The sequence below is a fragment of the Vipera berus genome (assembly GCF_964194415.1).
Source record: "Vipera berus genome assembly, chromosome: 1".
Lineage (NCBI taxonomy): Eukaryota > Metazoa > Chordata > Lepidosauria > Squamata > Viperidae > Vipera > Vipera berus.
The window spans coordinates 55,918,440-55,937,451 of NC_138202.1; the positions used below are offsets into that span (position 1 = coordinate 55,918,440).

The 19,012-nt window shown below is 40.4% G+C and overlaps 1 protein-coding gene across 4 annotated transcripts in view; it reads left to right on the top strand.

Moving 5' to 3' along the window:
• Window positions 1-19,012, top strand: part of RALGAPA1 (Ral GTPase activating protein catalytic subunit alpha 1) — a 140,996-nt gene that overhangs the window by 53,183 nt on the left and 68,801 nt on the right. For all 4 annotated transcript variants that reach the window (XR_014027472.1, XR_014027473.1, XM_081335781.1 and 1 more), the window contains 8 exons: window positions 1,234-1,450; window positions 2,744-2,920; window positions 5,106-5,258; window positions 8,419-8,612; window positions 8,710-8,808; window positions 8,898-9,053; window positions 11,624-11,752; window positions 12,256-12,381. Coding sequence is in view for 2 of the 4 variants with exons in the window: in XM_081335781.1 (XP_081191907.1) it covers window positions 1,234-1,450; window positions 2,744-2,920; window positions 5,106-5,258; window positions 8,419-8,612; window positions 8,710-8,808; window positions 8,898-9,053; window positions 11,624-11,752; window positions 12,256-12,381 (1,251 nt within the window). In the remaining 2 variants the exon portion in view is untranslated. The remainder of the gene's footprint in view (window positions 1-1,233; window positions 1,451-2,743; window positions 2,921-5,105; window positions 5,259-8,418; window positions 8,613-8,709; window positions 8,809-8,897; window positions 9,054-11,623; window positions 11,753-12,255; window positions 12,382-19,012) is intronic.

The following is a 19,012-nucleotide window of genomic DNA, read 5'->3' on the forward strand; positions in this document are numbered from 1 at the left end:
GGAAAACAGAAGTCCATGTCTTCAAAAATGCTTTAGACCTATATGCATGATGTCTATACCAAGCAATGTTATTGTTATTATTAAACGGCATATATGTGAGCATTTGAATAGGTATAGTACAATTAATAGGGGTCAGCATGGGTTTGTTGCCAATAAAATCATGCCAAACTAACTTTACCTTTTTCTTTGATAAGAGTTACTAGTTAGGATATTATAAAAATACCATAAACATTATGTACCTGGACCTCAGCAAAGCTTTCAATAGAATACCTCATAGTATTTTCCTTAATAAAATGGTAAAATATGGGCTAGATGGACTCCTAATTTGTTGAAAGAATACTCCCAAGGAGTGCTTATTAATGGTTCCAGGAAGGTGTTGAGTATCACAAGGTTCTCTTCTGGGCCCAGTGCCATTCATGATTTTATCAATGACTTTGATGAGGAATTTGAAAGTCTCTTGTCAAGTCTGCAGATGACACAAAGATGACAGAGATGGTTCATATCTTAAAAGCTCTGCTTAGTTTTGAAAGGTGGATTAAAATGAACAGGATGAAATTTAATAGGCAAAAATGAAAAATGACAGGACACAGTGAAAGACACAAATACAGGATGGCAGACACCTGCCTTAGCAGAACTACATGTGAAAAAGATCTGGGTGTTCTTATCAACCTGAGCTGAAACATGAGCCAGCAAAGGGATGCAGCCTCTAAAAAGGCAAATGCTTCCATGAAGTGCATTAATAGGAGCATAGGATACCTCATGGAATTATGTATGGTCAGTTTAGAATACTGTGTCCACTTATTTGAAAGGCTGTCATACAAAACAGGGAGTAGACTTAGATTCCATGCCTCAGACCAGAATAATAACCAGTGGGTTACAACTAAAAGGAAGGAGGTTCAGGCTATATATTAAAAAGAACTTCCAGACAGTACAATTATCAGCCAGTGGAACACACTACCACATGTGGAGGTGAGTTCTCCTTTCCAACAGAGGCTGGATGGTTATCTCAAAAATATCTTGGTGGATCCTGCACTAAGCAGATGCTTGGATAAATGACCCCTGAGGTTCCTTCCAACTCTATGATTTTATGAGGTAAAGTTCTTGTCAAGATGGATTGGGGTGCAAATGTCATAGTGTGTTAATTTTCCCCTCTTTAAAAATTGATAATTGTAAGATTCTGTCATTTCTGACTATTATTTTTTCTTAAATTACATGAAATATTATTTCAATTAGAATGTGGCAAGAAGAGGAAGCAGTCCAGGAAGCTTAGAAGTACCAAAAGATCTTCCTGATATACTGAACAAGCAGAATCAAATGCGTCCTGTTGATGATCCTGGGGTACCTTCTGAATGGACATCTCCTGCCAGTGCAGGCAGCAGTGACCTTGTCAGTTCTGACAGCCACTCTGATTCCTTCAGTGCATTCCAGTATGATGGCCATAAATTTGAAAGCAAGTATATCCTCACTGAATCTTACATACAATTATATAAAAGGGAGTTTTAAGAAGAAAATCCAATTGCTGTTTGATAGGTATCCCTTCCTGGACAGGACATCTTTCAATCTAATGGAAGCTTGTAACTGTGAAATGTAGAGGGGAGTAGAATTCTTTTATTTTCCCTTCAGGCCATCTCCCACATGCCTATATTCCCATCTCCCATGTATCTGAAGAATGGCCTCAAATCATCCAGAGCAGATGGGTAAGGTATAGGATGCTGCAGAAAGGGTAAATTGCTGATGATCATCTTCTTCCCCTATTCAGTTCATGAAAGCTTCCGCTGCATAAAAGTGTTTTCCATCAACATAGCAATACATTTGGATGTAAATCTAAATTTGAAAAGGTTAATATTAGTAAATTAATTTAAAAATCTGGAGTAAAATCCACAAGGAAGACCCTTTTATCAAAATGTATAGTTTCAGAGCAGGAATTTCTATCTAATAGGTTTATCCTGCCTATGGGAAATACACAATTAAACAGATATTTTAAATAGTGTTTTTCGTATTACATAAGTTTGTTTTTCCCATAACATTACTATTGATGTTTCAAAGTACAGGATACATATGGCATCCAATAAGACTTAGTGAATATTCAGCCAATAGAGAAAATGATGTGAGCGTGTCCTTGGGTATATACCTGTCTCAACAAACTCTTTATCAATCAGGAACAGAGATAAAGCCTTCATTCTCTCCTGTTTACAACAGCATGAATTCATGATAATTAGTTCCTTGGGCTTATTTCATCAGAATTAGTCCTCAAGAATTATCTTAGTTGGCAAAGGTCCTTATTTGCAGATGTGCATATCTTAAATAGATTCAGCATTTTGTAGTTGAGATGAAGTTCTCTTGATGAGGTCCTATCCTGGGCCTTCTTATACATACTTCTCTCAACAGATCTGTCTCCGGTGGCGAAACTTTCACAATCTTGCCTTTACATGTAAATGAGCCAACTACAAGGGAGCCAGTCTGCTATAGTAGTTAAGGCACTATGCTAGGAACTCAGATGCATCGGGTTTTTTGTTCCTTTGTCTACTCTAATATATACCATATCCCCAAACATAGATAACAGTTCGTTGGCAGTTACCCTTGACTGTACATCTTAATAACATTACAGCAAATATATAAAAAAACGTAGCAATAGACTATTTCTGTGAAATAGTCTATTTCAGTGTTGCTGTTTTTATAATGGTAATGGCTCTGTTTTTAACTTAGATCTGAACAATGGTCCTTTCTTTTCTTTTCTTGTTAGATTTCAGTTTATGTCCTGAAGGTGGCACAGCAACTTCTGCTGAATCTGATACAGGTTCCGGCCCTCAGCAGAGCGCTGAAGAACAAGAAGTGGCTAGTTTGACTACCCTCCACATTGATTCTGAGACCAGCAGTCTCAATCAACAAGCACTATCTGCTGAAGCAGCTACGATTACAGGTGAAATGAAGGGATGGGGGGGGGAAACCCTAATTGTAGATGCTTCTATCACTCTCCCATCCTACAGCTATCTCTATTTAGCTTTTAATATATTTTGTTTAACCATTTTCTAGATAGTCATTCTATTATAGCAAAATCAAAACAAATTCAAGAACCCTTAAAGGTAACATAGATATATATTACTGTATGAGCTTTTGTGGATCCACTTGCCATATGGTTAGTGCTACCCCATGGCAAATTAAGAGTGCCTTAAACCGAACGATACCATTCTCTAATCTTGCATATTATTAATTTGATTAAGAATTGCTTGGACATGGAGAATACCATTCCAAATGAAACAAACTTTTCAGCATCCTGATGTGCTGCTACAGTTCAGTCTTCCTTTAGTCACCTACTCATTGATAGTGTATTCTGGCTCACAATTTTTTTAAAAAAAATTACATTCACAACTCCCTAGAAAAATAGACAGATCTTCAAGGCTTTCTGAAAGGTGAACAGAGCTGAGGCCAAGTTAATCTCAGGCAGCATGGTATCCTAGAGTGTGGACACTAGTATGGAAAACAGACTCCTTCTGTGTCCTGCTAGAATACAATCCCTGATTGGTGAGACCAACAACATATCCTTCCTACCTAACTTCATGGGATGAGTTGAATACTATGGGACTCTATTAGACTAAGGCAGTCCCTCAAATACCCCGACCTTATGCCATGTAGGGCTTTATAGGTAGTAATAAGCACTTTCAGTTGCACCCAGAAGCAAATTAAGATGCAGTGTAGCTCTTAAAACAAACGTGCAATATGGAGATAATGAGGCATATCTATATTTGTCCCTATTGCTACATTCTGAATTAACTGAAGCTTTCAGATATTTTTCAAGGGAAGCTCAATATAGAGTGCAGTAATCTTTTGGGAGGTGGCCCAAGCATGAATGATCATATGTAGTGCTTCCTGATCAAGGAAAGGGTACAATTAAGGAATAGCATAAAGCAAAGCATCCCCTGGCCACAAGTGCTCTTTAAACAAGAGTCCCAAGTGAAGGAGGACCCCCCAAATTGAAGGAGGACCCCTTCCCCATTCTGTCTGTGACAGTATAACCCCATCTAGAACTAAGGATCCAGGAGTCCTAAAATCCAAAGCCCCCCCCCATCCTGCTAGGCTTGAGTTGAAATCTGTTTTCCGCATCCGGAATGCCCCCATTCCATTCCATAAACTCCAGGCACTGACAAAAGCATTATTTGATTGGCCTGGAGCAGAGATATATTGCTAAGTATTGTCAGCTTATTGATGACAGCTCACTCTGTGCCATAGAGTGACCTTACCCAAAAGCTTCATATAGATATTAAATGGACATAGGTAGAGTGTTGAGCTCTTAAGGCACTCCCAGTAAAGAAGATTTGTATGGCAGACCCCTCCCCCTTTTCCATCCCCTATAACACTAACTGGAACTGATCTCAGTGGAAAGAGGAGAATCAGCATAATACTATGTCCCCAGCATCTAACTCTTAGAGCCTGTACAGAAGAATGCAGAAGGCTTCTGAGAGGATAAAGAGAACAAGAATTGATGCACTTCCCCATCCCATTCCCTCCTAAAGCAGGGAGTAGCCATAGGATACTCCAGGGTCAAAAAAATAATCTGACCATGATAGATTTTAAGTAATGGAAATCTTCCCCCAACTTCAGATCCTGTTGCCACTGCTCCAAGAGAAAATCAGATCCAAAGTATGACCACTGATGTACAGTATATTAAGCCATTAGTTACTTGGATCAGGTCTGGAAATCTCAGATGGGCACACCTCCAAGATGGGAAGTCAACACTCATCTCTATCATCTATGATCCTACTTGAACATTACCATAGTTTAATTTCTATCATCTTTTCCTCTATATTTCCTCTACTGTTTTATTTCTATTTATTTCTACTAATTGTAAGAACACTAAATGTACAGAAGTGTAGAAAATTATCAGTGAAGTAAAATATCTATAACTTTTAAACTAGCTTAATTAAAATTTGCTAATTCAATATAATGAGTGCCATCTTGAAATACTGTATTTTGATAAATATTTAACTTTTATCATTACTAAGTACAGTATTCCATCAGTATGAAAAAGCATGTTGATATGTTTACAAAGCAGAATAAGTATTATATAACTATACATTTTATTCTGATAGCTAACATTTTTTCCACAGGTTCTGAAAGTGCTTCACCAGTTCAGTCTGCTCTTGGATCCCGGTCCCAGACTCCATCACCTGCTACTTTGAGTGTAGATCACAATGAACAAAAGGACCTGCAATTGGATGAGAAGCTTCACCACTCTGTTTTACAGACACCAGATGATCTAGGCAATGTCTTGAATAGCAAACTTAAGACTATCTTTTCTTTCATTTCTAATTTAGTACAGACTATGTTCAAAAAGCTTGTATTTGGGCCATTTTTTTGAAGTTGTATCAGTAACAAAGAGGCTTTATTCTCTTAAATAAAGCAGATTTTTATTTTTAAGTTAATGATTGACTGAAGCTACATAACCCATTCATAAATCTACCGGTAATTGTGTAAACTCAAGATAGTTTACAACAGTAGAATTATCTTTCTATCATGAACTGTCAGGTGAAAATGTACTTTTTCGTACATTAACTGTCCCACTTCTCCAGCTTTCCTCCAAATTAGTGTGGCTAATAAATTATCTATCCTATGTATGCTAATTTTAGCTGGAATAGACAGGACTGTGTGGCCCTAAGAAAGCCTAATACAAGAAGTTACTATAATTCTAGGTAGTTCTTGGTGAATATAGCCTATAGCTTTACATTTGGGCATTTTCCAGCTATGCTGCTGCAAAATATAGAAGCCAGTAGTTGCAATGGGCATTAGTATAACATTATACCATGGTTCAAGATATAATGCATACAATACGATTTTTGCACCAGATGCATGCCATAATATACAAAACAGGTTTATATAATATTATGACAAATGAGAATGGAACAGTTAAGGAGGAAGCATAATCCAATGCATACACCTTGGCTTCAGTGTTAACTAGAAGTTTATTTTCTAGATAAATGCAACACATTTAATGTAAAAAGGTGGATTACATTTCAGGTGTGCACATAAATGCAGTGCCTTCATTTTTCTGAATTTGTTCTAAGGCTAGTGTTCCATAGAATTCTCAGTTTGCTTTTTAAACTCCTTCTATTTCAGAACTGCTTTTGGAGGTAAGAAGAGAGGTTACACTGGGAAAATTATTTGGAAAGAGAATGCCAAGTGAGGGGGGAAAAGTAGTGTTCCTTTGTTTTTTTCCTGTTAGGTTAAGCATTGCTCCAATCTAGATTTAGATTTAGATTTAGATTTTATTAGATTTATATACCGCCCTTTCCCCGTAGGACTCAGGGCAGTTTACAAGGTGTTTAAAACATCAATACAAAAATTAAAAAACAATTAAAAATGATTAAATTCAGTCCCTGAAGTAGAAATATAAAAACCCCAATTAAAACTCAGCCTGGGCTGGAAAGCTCAAAGAGCCAGGTCTTCAGGTCCCGGCGAAATGAGCAAAGGTCGGGGGCAGTCCTAAGCTCCACGAGCAGCTGGTTCCAAAGGGCAGGCGCACCCACAGAGAAGGCCTTCCCCCTGGGTGTTATCCGCCGGCAGCCTTTTACCACCAGCACCCTGAGAAGGCCCTCCCTGTGGGAGCACACAGGACGAAGGGAACTTGATGCCGGCAGGAGGTGTTCCCTCAAATATCCCGGACCCAAGCCATTTAGGGCTTTATAGGTCATCACCAGCACCTTGAATCTCACCCGGAGGGCAACCGGAAGCCAATCCAGCTTGCGGAGTAGAGGTGTTACATGGGAGTATCGGGAAACCCCCATCACAACTCGCGCGGCTGCATTCTGCACCAGCTGAAGCCTCCAAGTGGTCCTCAAGGGCAGCCCCATGTAGAGAGCGTTGCAGTAGTCTAACCGGGAGGTCACGAGCGCATGAGTGATTGTGCGTAGGGCATCTCGGTCCAGATAGGGTCACAACTGGCACACCAGGCGAACCTGGGCAAAAGCCCCTCTGGTCACGGTTCCTATGTGATCTTCAAAACTGAGCCGTGAATCCAGGAGGATGCCCAAATTGCGAGCCCTATCAACGGGGGGTAACACCCCCCCATCGTTAAAGATGGAATAGGTTGGTTAACCCGAGATGCCGGTATGCACAGCCACTCAGTCTTGGCAGGATTGAGACGAAGCCTGTTTCTCCCCATCCAGACCCGGACCGCCTCCAGGCAACGGGACATCACGGCAAGGGCATCACTGGGTTGGTTCGGGGTGGAGAAAAAAAGTTGGGTATCATCAGCATACTGATGATACCCCACCCCGAAACCACAAATGATCTCGCCCAGCGGCTTCATATAGATGTTGAACAGGAGGGGAGAGAGAACCGACCCCTGAGGAACTCCACAAACGAGAGGCCTCGGAGCGGATCTCTGCCCTCTCGTCAACACCGACTGCGAGCGGCCCAGGAGATAGGAGGAGAACCACTGTAAAACAATGCCTCCCACTCCCAACCCCCTGAGACGCCGCAGTAGGATACCATGGTCGATGGTATCAAAAGCCGCTGAGAGATCTAATAGGACTAGGACAGAAGAACAACCCCTGTCCCGAGCCTGCCAGAGACCATTCACCAGCGTGACCAATGCCGTCTCCATGCTGTACCCGGGCCTGAAACCCGATTGGTACGGGTCAAGATAATCAGTTTCCTCAAGGAACAGAGGAAGCTGATGCGCCACCACACTCTCAACAACCTTCGCCAAAAAGCGAAGGTTGGAGACTGGACGATAGTTGTTCAAAATCGCTGGGTCCAGGGCAGGCTTCTTGAGAAGGGGCCTCACCACTGCCTCCTTCAAGGCGGCAGGGAAAACACCCTCCCTCAAAGAGGCAGTTATTACTGCCTGGAACCAGCTTCGTGTCTCCTCCTGAGCCGCATAAATCAGCCAGGAGGGACACGGGTCCAATAAACAGGTGGTGGAGCTCAGCCTCCCCATAATCCTGTCCACATCATCAGGGGAAAAAGGATCGAACTCAGTCCAGATAACATGCTCAAGACCGTCCGATTCCTCCACGTCAGACTCCGCCCAGTCAGAGTCCAAACCGGCCCGGATCTGAGCGATTTTGTCCGTCAGATGGTGACTAAACTCCTCGGCCCGACCCTGTAAGGGATCCTCCCTCACCTCCTGGTTAAGAAGGGAGCGAGTCACCCTAAACAGGGTGGCCGGGCAATTATCTGCGGACGCGATGAGGGCAGCGAAGTAATTAGCCTTTACCGTCCTCATCGCCGTGACATAAGACCTTATAAAGGTTCTTAACTGCAATCGGTCAGATTCGGATCGGCTGGACCTCCAACCGCTCTCTAATCTAACAAATACTTGTACAAATTAAGTTCCATAGTATATTTCTTTGCTTTGACTCTCTTCACAAAAAAGGAACAGATGCCTGATAATGTGTGGTTTTTTTCTTCTTCCTACAGAAACCAGTGATTTTCCATCTGAATGTTGCAGTGTGATGGCAGGAGGAACCCTGACTGGCTGGCATGCAGATGTAGCTACTGTAATGTGGAGACGGATGCTAGGAATTTTAGGAGATGTCAATTGCATAATGGACCCTGAAATACATGCTCAGGTGTTTGATTACCTTTGTGAACTGTGGCAAAATCTTGCTAAGGTAATGGAGAGAATTTCAACTTGAAAATACTTTAAAAGAATCATTTCAAAAATATCTTACTCATGTAAATGTTTGTTACACTTTGTAATATTTTCAGATTAGAGATAATCTTGGAATTTCAATTGATAATATGATATCGCCATCTCCGCCAGTCTTAATCCCTCCATTGAGAATACTTACTCCATGGCTTTTTAAGGTAATTTTAATTATCATTTGATTTTTTTAAAAAAAACAACAACGATGTGATAGAACTGTTACTATTTTGACTTTCCTTTTTAATATTAGGCAACCATGTTGAGTGACAAGTACAAGCAAGGCAAATTGCATGCTTATAAGCTCATTTGTAATACAATGAAGCGAAGACAAGATGTTTCTCCAAACAGGGACTTTTTAACTCATTTTTACAATATAATGCATTGTGGATTGCTTCATGTTGATCAGGTAAGGGTTTCTACCTCACCTTACCTTCCTAACAAAATATCTAATTTCTTTTTTTACGGAGTTTACAGGCAGTCTATATCCCTGTAATTAAGGCATCCATAAAGTCTTTTTGTAACGTCCAAATACTACTCAGCTCCTGCTGTTGAAAATATATTCTACTTCTCTTCCAACTCATTTTTGCAGGTGTATGTTTCAGGGGAAGCTCAGAAAAAATGGACATTTTTTTTCAGGAGGTTTCCTTGTCATTTTCTAAATTATTTAGGAATCACCAAAAAAGTTTTAAGAAATCCTGGATTTGTTTGAGAACACATTTCAAATAAAATAGTTTAGATTAGTTTTCTTGACACTGGACAAGCTGAGGACATTGTCCACTATTACACAGACTTAAACTTGAACATCAGGGCTTTCCCTTGTTCTTCCTGCTCAATACATCTGTTTGCATGGACCAAATCTACTCCACAGTTCTCTTTTCAATGTTCTGAAAAGCTCTCCAGTTCTTCAAAGAAATGGAAATGAGAAGAGAAATCTGTTATATTGGTGGATGCCCTCCATTTACCAGACAAAAAAGTCGAAGTGGTGCATCTTTGTTTTAGGTGGGCTATTTTGAATTGTGTATGCGATTTCTATACCAGAAAAAGAAGCTTGTATATAAAACTAGATGGCAAAGATTCTGGACAAGTATTCTTGTTGATATTTCATTGTCTATATTAAAGAGTTTTTAAAAACTCAAAATAATATTTTAATTGTTTGTGCCGCATCTACAATGTAAAACAGTATTTCTATAAACAACTTTTATCCGAAGGAACTGCTTTATAGTTGTTCAAGTGTTCTAGGCCAGGGGTTCCCAACCTCCGGTGCGTGGACCAGTACCGGGCCGCGGCATGCCAGCAACCGGGCCACAGAAACAAGAAAAGCCCCATCTGCAAGATGCAGGCAGCACACAAAAACACGCACTCTCCGGTCCGCAGAAAAACTTTTCTCCACAGAACCGGTCCCTGGTGCCCAAAAGGCTGGGGACCTCTGTTCTAGGCAATCTACTCAGAATTTGACTGACAAATAATTTAGTTACAAGTTTTTATCTTCTACATACTCTTTCTATTTCTTGCTAAACAATCTAATTACCATTTTATAACAGTTCTGGTAAAGCAGTATTTTCAGCATAATTGCCAAGAATTTATCATACTGATGAATAAGTTGTCTTCCCAGAAATCTAAGGGTCATTAGCAAAAATGAAACACTGGTTCCTGTAATATTATTCTAAATCTTTTTTTAGAGAGTTATTAGAGACTTTATATTTTGAAAATAAATTGTGCTTTTATATATTTTAGATAACATGATATTACATCCCTATTACTAAATAAACATCATTTGTAGGAAAAGTTCTAGATTTATTTTTGCTGTATATGCTTGGAAAAATGTTACCTTGTGCTTAAAATATATCCAGCTTAAAGAAAATGATTTCATGAACAAAAAATTTAAATTCCAATTGAATCTCCTATTTTTTTCTTATTTAGTGAATTATATATTTTGAAAGAATATTTTAGTGGGACACCATAATTCTATCTAGGATAAAATGTGCTTGCTTGTTGGAGAACCATACATAGATTTGTCTAAATTTTAACTGGCAGTTTATCTATTAAAGAGATGGAAAAGTAAACAAAATCAAGGCAGAACAAGATTTTGGTATCCTAAACCATATACAGCAGCATAAGTTGAAAAGTGTGAGTAAAGGAGACATTAGTTAAGGCTGTAAGTTCCATACCACTCAGTGCCAACTATACTTTTCAACTGTTTTTTGCTGGTTTCCAACATTTTTGCTTGGTATGGAAGAATGGGTTTGCACTTAGAACCATGCTTTTACTTAATGACCACAGATTCATCTAATACACACCGCAAAAAATGTTATAAAATCAGGTCTGGCCTCAATGTCATACTTACGATTATAATGACTTACAACCAGAAATCCAGTCCCAATTGTGGTTGTAAGCCAAAAATAACCTTTATGCTGTCAGATCGGCAGCACTTGGATTTGAGAGTGTACTTAAGTTATCCTAAGCTTTCTGCTCCTACCTTTCTCTATCCTCTAGGTTGTTTTGTAGACTTTTTCCATTTCAATTGATTCACACAAATCTGATAATTGTGATTTCTTGGAAAACAAGACAAAACATTATGAATTGATTGAATGAACCAATAATTAAAATTGATCATAATTTGGATGACACACAGATAGTCCCCAATTAATTTAGCGACTGTTCACAGTTACAACAATGATAAAGTATCTTTGTGACTAGTGCTCACATTTACAACTTTTGCAGGTCTGTAAAGCAAAGAAAGCTGAAATAAGACCATGAGTGCTATCATAGTTTCACTTAATAATTGCTTCGCTCAACAACCAGTCCCAATTGTGGTCACTAAATTAGGACTATTTATATTAAAGTATAGTAAATGTGAAATATTTTTTTAAAAACTAGGTTCGTTCCATTCTGATGCTTCCCTGTATTTTATATTTAACACATTATCTACAGTTTCCTTGATAGACAATCTGAATCTTGTGTTTCTTTTCCTTCAAGGACATTGTCAATACAATCATAAAGCACTGTTCTCCACAGTTTTTTTCCCTTGGTTTGCCTGGTGCTACCATGCTGATAATGGATTTCATTGTAGCGGCTGGCAGAGTAGCAGCATCATCTTTTCTCAATGTAAGTTGATTCTTTTTCAAGCGTTGCTATTTAATATTAATTTCTCTATAAGAGTAAACATTATGGTAAATTGCAAAGTTTATTAGTTAAAATTCTTCATTGCAAGAAGCTTGTTACACTATCAGCAGCCTAATATATTATGTACAAAGTAATTACATAATCCTTTTATTATAATTCAATATGTAAAGCTGACTATGCCTTCCGCAGTAAAGTTGCTGAACTGTTTTACAAGTTAGGCTGCCTTTTAATTTAAACTGCCAAACAGTTTTTTGCAAAACAATTATTTTCTAAAATATTAGCAGGGAGCATTCAGTATAAGGTATCCAATGCGAGAGACAGCAGATGGAGAGCTTAAGAATACAAAAATAACAAAGCAAAAGAGACGGGGAAGCAAACATAATGAAATTAATATAAAAATAAATAAATGCTTTTATTCAATTTTGTTTGTGATTAAATACTAATTTAATTGTTACTAATATTTCATATTGTTATTTGTTACTCAGGCACCAAGAGTAGAAGCACAAGTTCTCTTAGGCTCTCTGGTGTGTTTTCCCAATTTATATTGTGAATTACCAGCATTACACCCAAACACCCCTGATATTGTTGTGTCTCAGTTTACCGAAGTAAAGGTAGGTTTTGAAATCTCTTGTGTTATTTTCATATCTTATGCAGTATACATTAATTTTTCTGGCCATGTAGCTACCTAAATGTGACACAACAACATATGAAGAATGCTTCTGGGATTACAGGTTCATTGTGCAACATTTTATGGTATATGGTGCCAGCTGGATGCATTTGCAAGTTCTTAAAGCAGGATTGGATAGTACCCTTCCACTGTCGCTTCACAGTGGCCAGTATTTAAAGCATATTCTTTTGATTCAAAGACTTAGCATTAGTAACCGTGATTGCCTAATTCTCTGTAAACCTATCCAGCCCCTTTAAAAACATCTATATTACTTGTCATTACCAATAGAGCAGACGGAACTGCTGGAAGCAAAATCCACAGTTTAAAATATCCATTGAGAGAAAAAGTACTTCCTTCTACCCATCCTCCCTGCATATAGTTTCAGTAGATGATCTTACGCTGTAATATTGTATGAGAGAGAAATAAATCCCATTATGGGTTATGTATGCCATACATCAGTTATATCCATCCAAAACTACCTTTGTTTCAAGCTCAAAAGCCCCAATTTCGGTGTTCTCTCCACTTAGCAGAGTAAGTTGAGGACTGATTTATTAGACTGATTCCACTTTTTTCGTTCCTTGAACTGTCCCCTGCATACATACACGACTGCACGGGTACCCAGTGTGTTTCAGGACAGGAACAGGATTTTAACATTCTTTTAATTCTGGGCCTTAGGTGGGCAGAGCCAAACATCCTGCTTTCCAATTTTCCCAGAACTGGAATAAAGAAGGGAGTCCTGGTCAGAGAAGCTTAGTCTTTATCTCCTGGAAATACAGCTTTTTCAAGTTCATCTTCATTGATGGCAGCCTACCATAATTTTATTTTTATTGATCTACACAGATTATGCCACAGATTTGGCAGATTTCTGCCACTTGGGAAATGTTTGTTTAACGTTAAAGTCCTGTGAAACTAAGAAAAAAGATAAATATGCAGATGCAGTTTGTCAGAATTATGGGCTAACATGGACCAAGGAATTTCCAGGAATAAAATTGCTAAATTTAAAGAGGAAAAGAGAAAAAATAGGGATCTTTTCTTAATTGTGCTGTTCACTAAAGTTCCCAAACAATACAGTCAAATCCCTCATGTTTCTTTCAGCTTCTCATTCAGGTCACTTCTCCAGGAAAAAAAAAAAGGAAACTTAATTGAAATTCCTTAAAAGAGATGCCTAGGGCAGGGATTCCCAAACTCTTTGGCCCATGTGCACATTTTGAATTTGTGTAGATGTGGATACTTTTTTAAAATGAATGCCATGAGGAGCATGGTCAGTCATAATGCATTCATATATCAGAAAGTATCATTATTAAGCTCCTTCATGGATTACTGCCTTGTCGTGGCGAAGGGGCTTGCGTAATTCAATGAAGCTATGAGCTATGCCGTGCAGGGCCACCCAAGACGGAAAGGTCATAGCAGAGAGTTCTGACAAAACGTGATCCACTGGAGAAGGAAATGGCAAACCACTCCAGTATCTTTGCCATGAAAACCCTATGGACAGTACCAAAAGGCAAAACGATATGATGCTGGAAGATGAGCCCCTCAGGTCGGAAGGTGTCCAATATGCTACTGGGGAAGAGCAGAGGGCTAGTACTAGTAGCGCCAGAAAGAATAAAGCGACTTGGCCAAAGCCGAAAGGATGCTCAGCTATGGATGTGTCTGGTGGTGAAAGGAAAGTCTGATGCTGTAAAGATTTTTTCTCCATAGGAACCTGGAATGTAAGATCCATGAATCAAGGAAAGCTGGACGTGGTCAAACAAGAGATGACAAGACTGAACATTGACATCTTAGGTATCAGCGAACTAAAATGGACAGGAATGGGTGAACTTAATTCAGATGACCATCAGGTATACTACTGCGGGCAAGAATACCTCAGAAGAAATGGAGTAGCCTTCATAAATAATAAAAGAGTAGGAAAAGCAATACTAGGATACAATCCTCAAAATGACAGAATGATCTCAGTTCGAATCCAAGGCAAACCATTCAATATCACAGTAGTCCAAGTCTATGCCCCAACCACCAGTTCTGAAGAGGATGAAATTGACCAGTTCTATGAAGCCCTACAGCACCTTATAGAACTAACACCAAAAAATGATGTTCTTATCATCATGGGGGATTGGAATGCTAAAGTAGGAAGCCAAAAGATAACCGGAATAGCAGGCAAGTTTGGCCTTGGAGTGCAAAATGAAGCAGGGCACAGGCTGATAGAATTCTGTCAAGAGAATACGATGGTCATAGCAAACACTTTTCCAACAATCCAAGAGACGGCTCCACACATGGACATCACCAGATGGTCAACACAGAAATCAGATTGACTATATGCTCTGCAGCCAAAGATGGAAAAGCTCTATACAGTCAGTAAAAACAAGACCAGGAGCTGACTGTGGCTCAGACCATGAGCTTCTCATTGCAAAGTTTAGGCTTAAACTGAAGAAAGTAGGGAAAAGCACTAGGCCACTCAGGTATGAATTAAATCATATCCCTGTTGAATATACAGTAGAGGTGACAAATAGATTTAAGGAATTAGATCTGATAGACAGAGTACCTGAAGAACTATGGACAGAGGTTCGCAACATTGTACAAGAGGTAGCAACCAAAACCATCCCAAAGAAAAAGAAATGCAAGAAAGCAAAATGGCTGTCTGAGGAAGCTTTGCAAATAGCTGAGAAAAGGAGGGGAGCGAAAGGCAAGGGAGAAAAAGAAAGATACGCCCCATTGAATGCAGAATTCCAGAGAATAGCTAGAAGAGATAAGAATGCCTTCTTAAATGAACAGTGCAAAGAAATAGAAGAAAACAATAGAATAGGGAGGACCAGAGATCTTTTCAAGAAAATTGGAGAGATGAAGGGAACGTTTAATGCAAAAATGGGCATGATAAAGGACCAAAATGGCAGGGACCTAACAGAGGCAGAAGAGATTAAGAAGAGGTGGCAAAATTACACAGAGGAACTATACAAGAATGAGCTTAACCTGCCTGATAACCATGATGAGGTGGTCACTGACCTCGAGCCAGACATCCTAGAATGTGAAGTGGGCCTTAGAAAAGCTGAGCAACAACAAAACTAGTGGAGGTGACAGTATTCCAGCTGAGCTATTCAAAATCTTAAAAGACAATGCAGTAAAAGTGCTACACTCAATTTGCCAGCAACTTTGGAAAACTCAACAGTGGCCACAGGATTGGAAAAGATCAGTTTACATTCCAATTCCAAAGAAAGGCAGTGCCAAAGAATGTTCAAACTATCGCACCATTGCACTCATTTCTCATGCTAGTAAAGTCATGCTTAAAATCCTACAAGCTAGACTTCAGCAGTATGTGGATCGAGAACTACCAGAAGTACAGGCAGGATTTCGAAGAGGCAGAGGAACTAGAGATCAAATTGCCAACATACACTGGATCATGGAGAAAGCTAGGGAGTTCCAGAAAAACATCTACTTCTGCTTCATTGACTATGCTAAAGACTTTGATTGTGTGGATCATAACAAACTGTGGCAAGTTCTTAAAGAGATGGGAGTACCAGACCATCTTATTTGTCTCTTGAGAAACCTATATGTGGGCCAAGAAGCAACAATGAGAACTGGACACGGAAGCACTGATTGGTTCAAAATTGGGAAAAGAGTCCGGCAAGGGTGTATACTGTCGCCCTGCCTATTTAACTTATATGCAGAGCACATCATGAGAAAGGCAGGGCTAGATGAATCAAAAGTAGGAATTAAGATTGCCGGAAGAAATATCAACAACCTAAGATATGCAGATGATACCACTCTAATGGCAGAAAGTGAAGAAGAACTAAAGAGCCTCTTGTTGCGGGTGAAGAAGGAGAGTGTAAAAGTTTGGTTGAAACTTAACATTAAGAAAACCAAGATCATGGCATCTGGCCCTCTCAATTCCTGGCAAATAGATGGGGAAGAAATGGAGGTAGTGACAGATTTTATTTTCCTGGGCTCCAAGATCACTGCAGATGGGGACTGTAGCCAAGAAATTAAAAGACGTTTGCTCCTGGGGAGGAAAGCCATGGCAAATCTAGACAGCACACTAAAAAGCAGAGACATCACCCTGTCAACAAAAGTACGTATAGTCAAGGCTATGGTCTTCCCAGTTGCAGTGTATGGCAGTGAAAGTTGGACCATAAGAAAGGCTGAGCGCCAAAGAATTGAGGCCTTTGAACTATGGTGCTGGAGAAGGCTCCTGCGAGTCCCTTGGACTGCGAGGGGATCCAACCGGTCAGTCCTAGAGGAGATCAACCCTGACTGCTCTTTAGAAGGCCAGATCCTGAAGCTAAAACTCAAATACTTTGGCCACCTAATGAGAAGGAAGGACTCCCTGGAGAAGAGCCTAATGCTGGGAAAGATTGAGGGCAATAGAAGAAGGGGACGACAGAGAATGAGGTGGCTGGATGGAGTCACTGAAGCAGTAGGCGTGAGCTTAAATGTACTCCAGAAGTTGGTAGAGGACAGGAAGGCCTGGAGGAACGTTGTCCATAGGGTCACGATGGGTCGGACACGACTTCGCAGCTAACAACAACAAATCATTATTAAGATTGTTTCTCATCATTTCTACTTTCTTAACTTGCCCTCCACCACTTTAGTGTTCCTTTTACTTTTTTTAAACATAAATAGCACAGCACGGAGACGGCATTGGTCGCGCTGGTGAATGATCTCTGGAGGGCTCGGGACAGGGGTCGTTCCTCTGTTCTAGTCCTATTAGACCTCTCAGCGGCTTTCGATACCATTGACCATGGTATCCTGCTGCGGCGTCTCAGGGGATTGGGAGTGGGAGGCACGGTTTTACAGTGGTTCTCCTCCTATCTCCAGGGACGCTCGCAGTCGGTGTTGACAGGAGGGCAGAGGTCGACCGCGAGGTCTCTCGTTTGTGGAGTTCCTCAGGGGTCGGTCCTCTCGCCTCTCCTGTTCAACATCTATATGAAACCGCTGGGTGAGATCATTCGTGGCTTTGGAGTTGGGTATCATCAGTACGCTGATGATACCCAGCTTTTTCTTTCTACCCCAAACCACCCCAGTGATGCCCTCAACGTGATGTCCCGTTGCCTGGAGGCGGTTCGGGTCTGGATGGGGAGGAACAGACTTCAACTCAACCCCGACAAGACCGAGTGGCTTTGCATACCTTCATCCCGGGGCTATTCGGATATTCCATCTCTTTCTATGGGGGGTGAATTATTACCCCCCGTAGATAGGGCTCGCAACTTGGGAGTCCTCCTAGATTCGCGGCTCACCTTGGAAGATCACATGGTGGCTGTGACTAGGGGGGCTTTCGCCCAGGTTCGCCTGGTGCGCCAGTTGCGGCCCTATCTAAGCCGGGATGATTTATGCACGGTCACTCACGCGCTCGTGACCTCTCGTCTAGACTACTGCAACGCTCTCTACATGGGGCTTCCCTTGAGGACCACCCGGAGGCTCCAGCTGGTACAGAATGCAGCCGCGAGAGTTGTGTTGGGAGTCTCCCGATACTCCCATGTCACACCTCTGCTCCGTGAGCTGCATTGGTTACCAGTTGTCTTCCGGGTGAGATTCAAGGTGCTAGTAATGGTGTTTAAAGCCCTCCATGGCATGGGGCCGGAGTACCTCAGGGAACATCTGCTGCCGGCATCAAGCTCCCTGCGCCCTGTGCGTTCCCACAGAGAGGGCCTCCTCAGGGTGCCACCGGTCAGAGAATGCCGACTGGTGGCCCCCAGGGGGAGATCCTTCTCTGTGGGCGCCCCGGAGCTATGGAACCAGTTACCGGTTGAGCTCCGGACGGCGCCCGATCTGCGCTCCTTTCGCCGCGATCTGAAAACATACTTGTTCGAGCAAGCCGGCCTGGCCTGAGGGGGGATTGGTGGGGTTTTTTATTATTTTTATTGGGGCTTTTTACTATGTATCAATTGTATTTTAATCGGGCATGCATTTAATTATCTTTTAGTTTTTGTAAATTTCTGTGTTTTATTCTTGCCCTGTACACCGCCCTGAGTCCTCAGGGAGAAGGGCGGTATAGAAATATTATTAAATTAAAAAATTAAATTAAATTAAAAGAAACCAGTTTTATCATATTCATGTATCAAGTTTCTGCTGTCAGTAAACCAAAATTTAGATTAATCATAAAAAATAGTTAGCATTTCTGATCTCAGGCTGTTTATATGACAATATTGAGTAGCTTATTATGTTAAAATTATTTCAATAAAATTAAATACAAATTCAAATTATTATGGTAATTTCTCCCATGTAAGAGGAAATTGAAGCGTTTACTTTCTACCTCTTTCTCACTACTAGAGAATATTAAGCTTAACTCATTCCAGAACACTTTAAACAAAAATATTTTAAAATTAGTTTTAAAGAGGAAAGGTATTGGCTGGGAGGGCCTTATTATGAAGAAACAACTAAACAGTGAAAGCGTGTGTGGAGATTCTCAATCATCCAGGTCGTGGTTGTCCCAAAGGTGCTTTTCAAAAGGCAACTGGATTTATTTAGTTTCTTCTTGAAAAAGTTTCACCTTCTCATCAGGACAGAAGCCTCAGCATTGAAGCGTACAGAAAGCCAACACACAAAGATCAGAATTTATGTTTTGATTCTCACTACCCCAGAGTACAAAA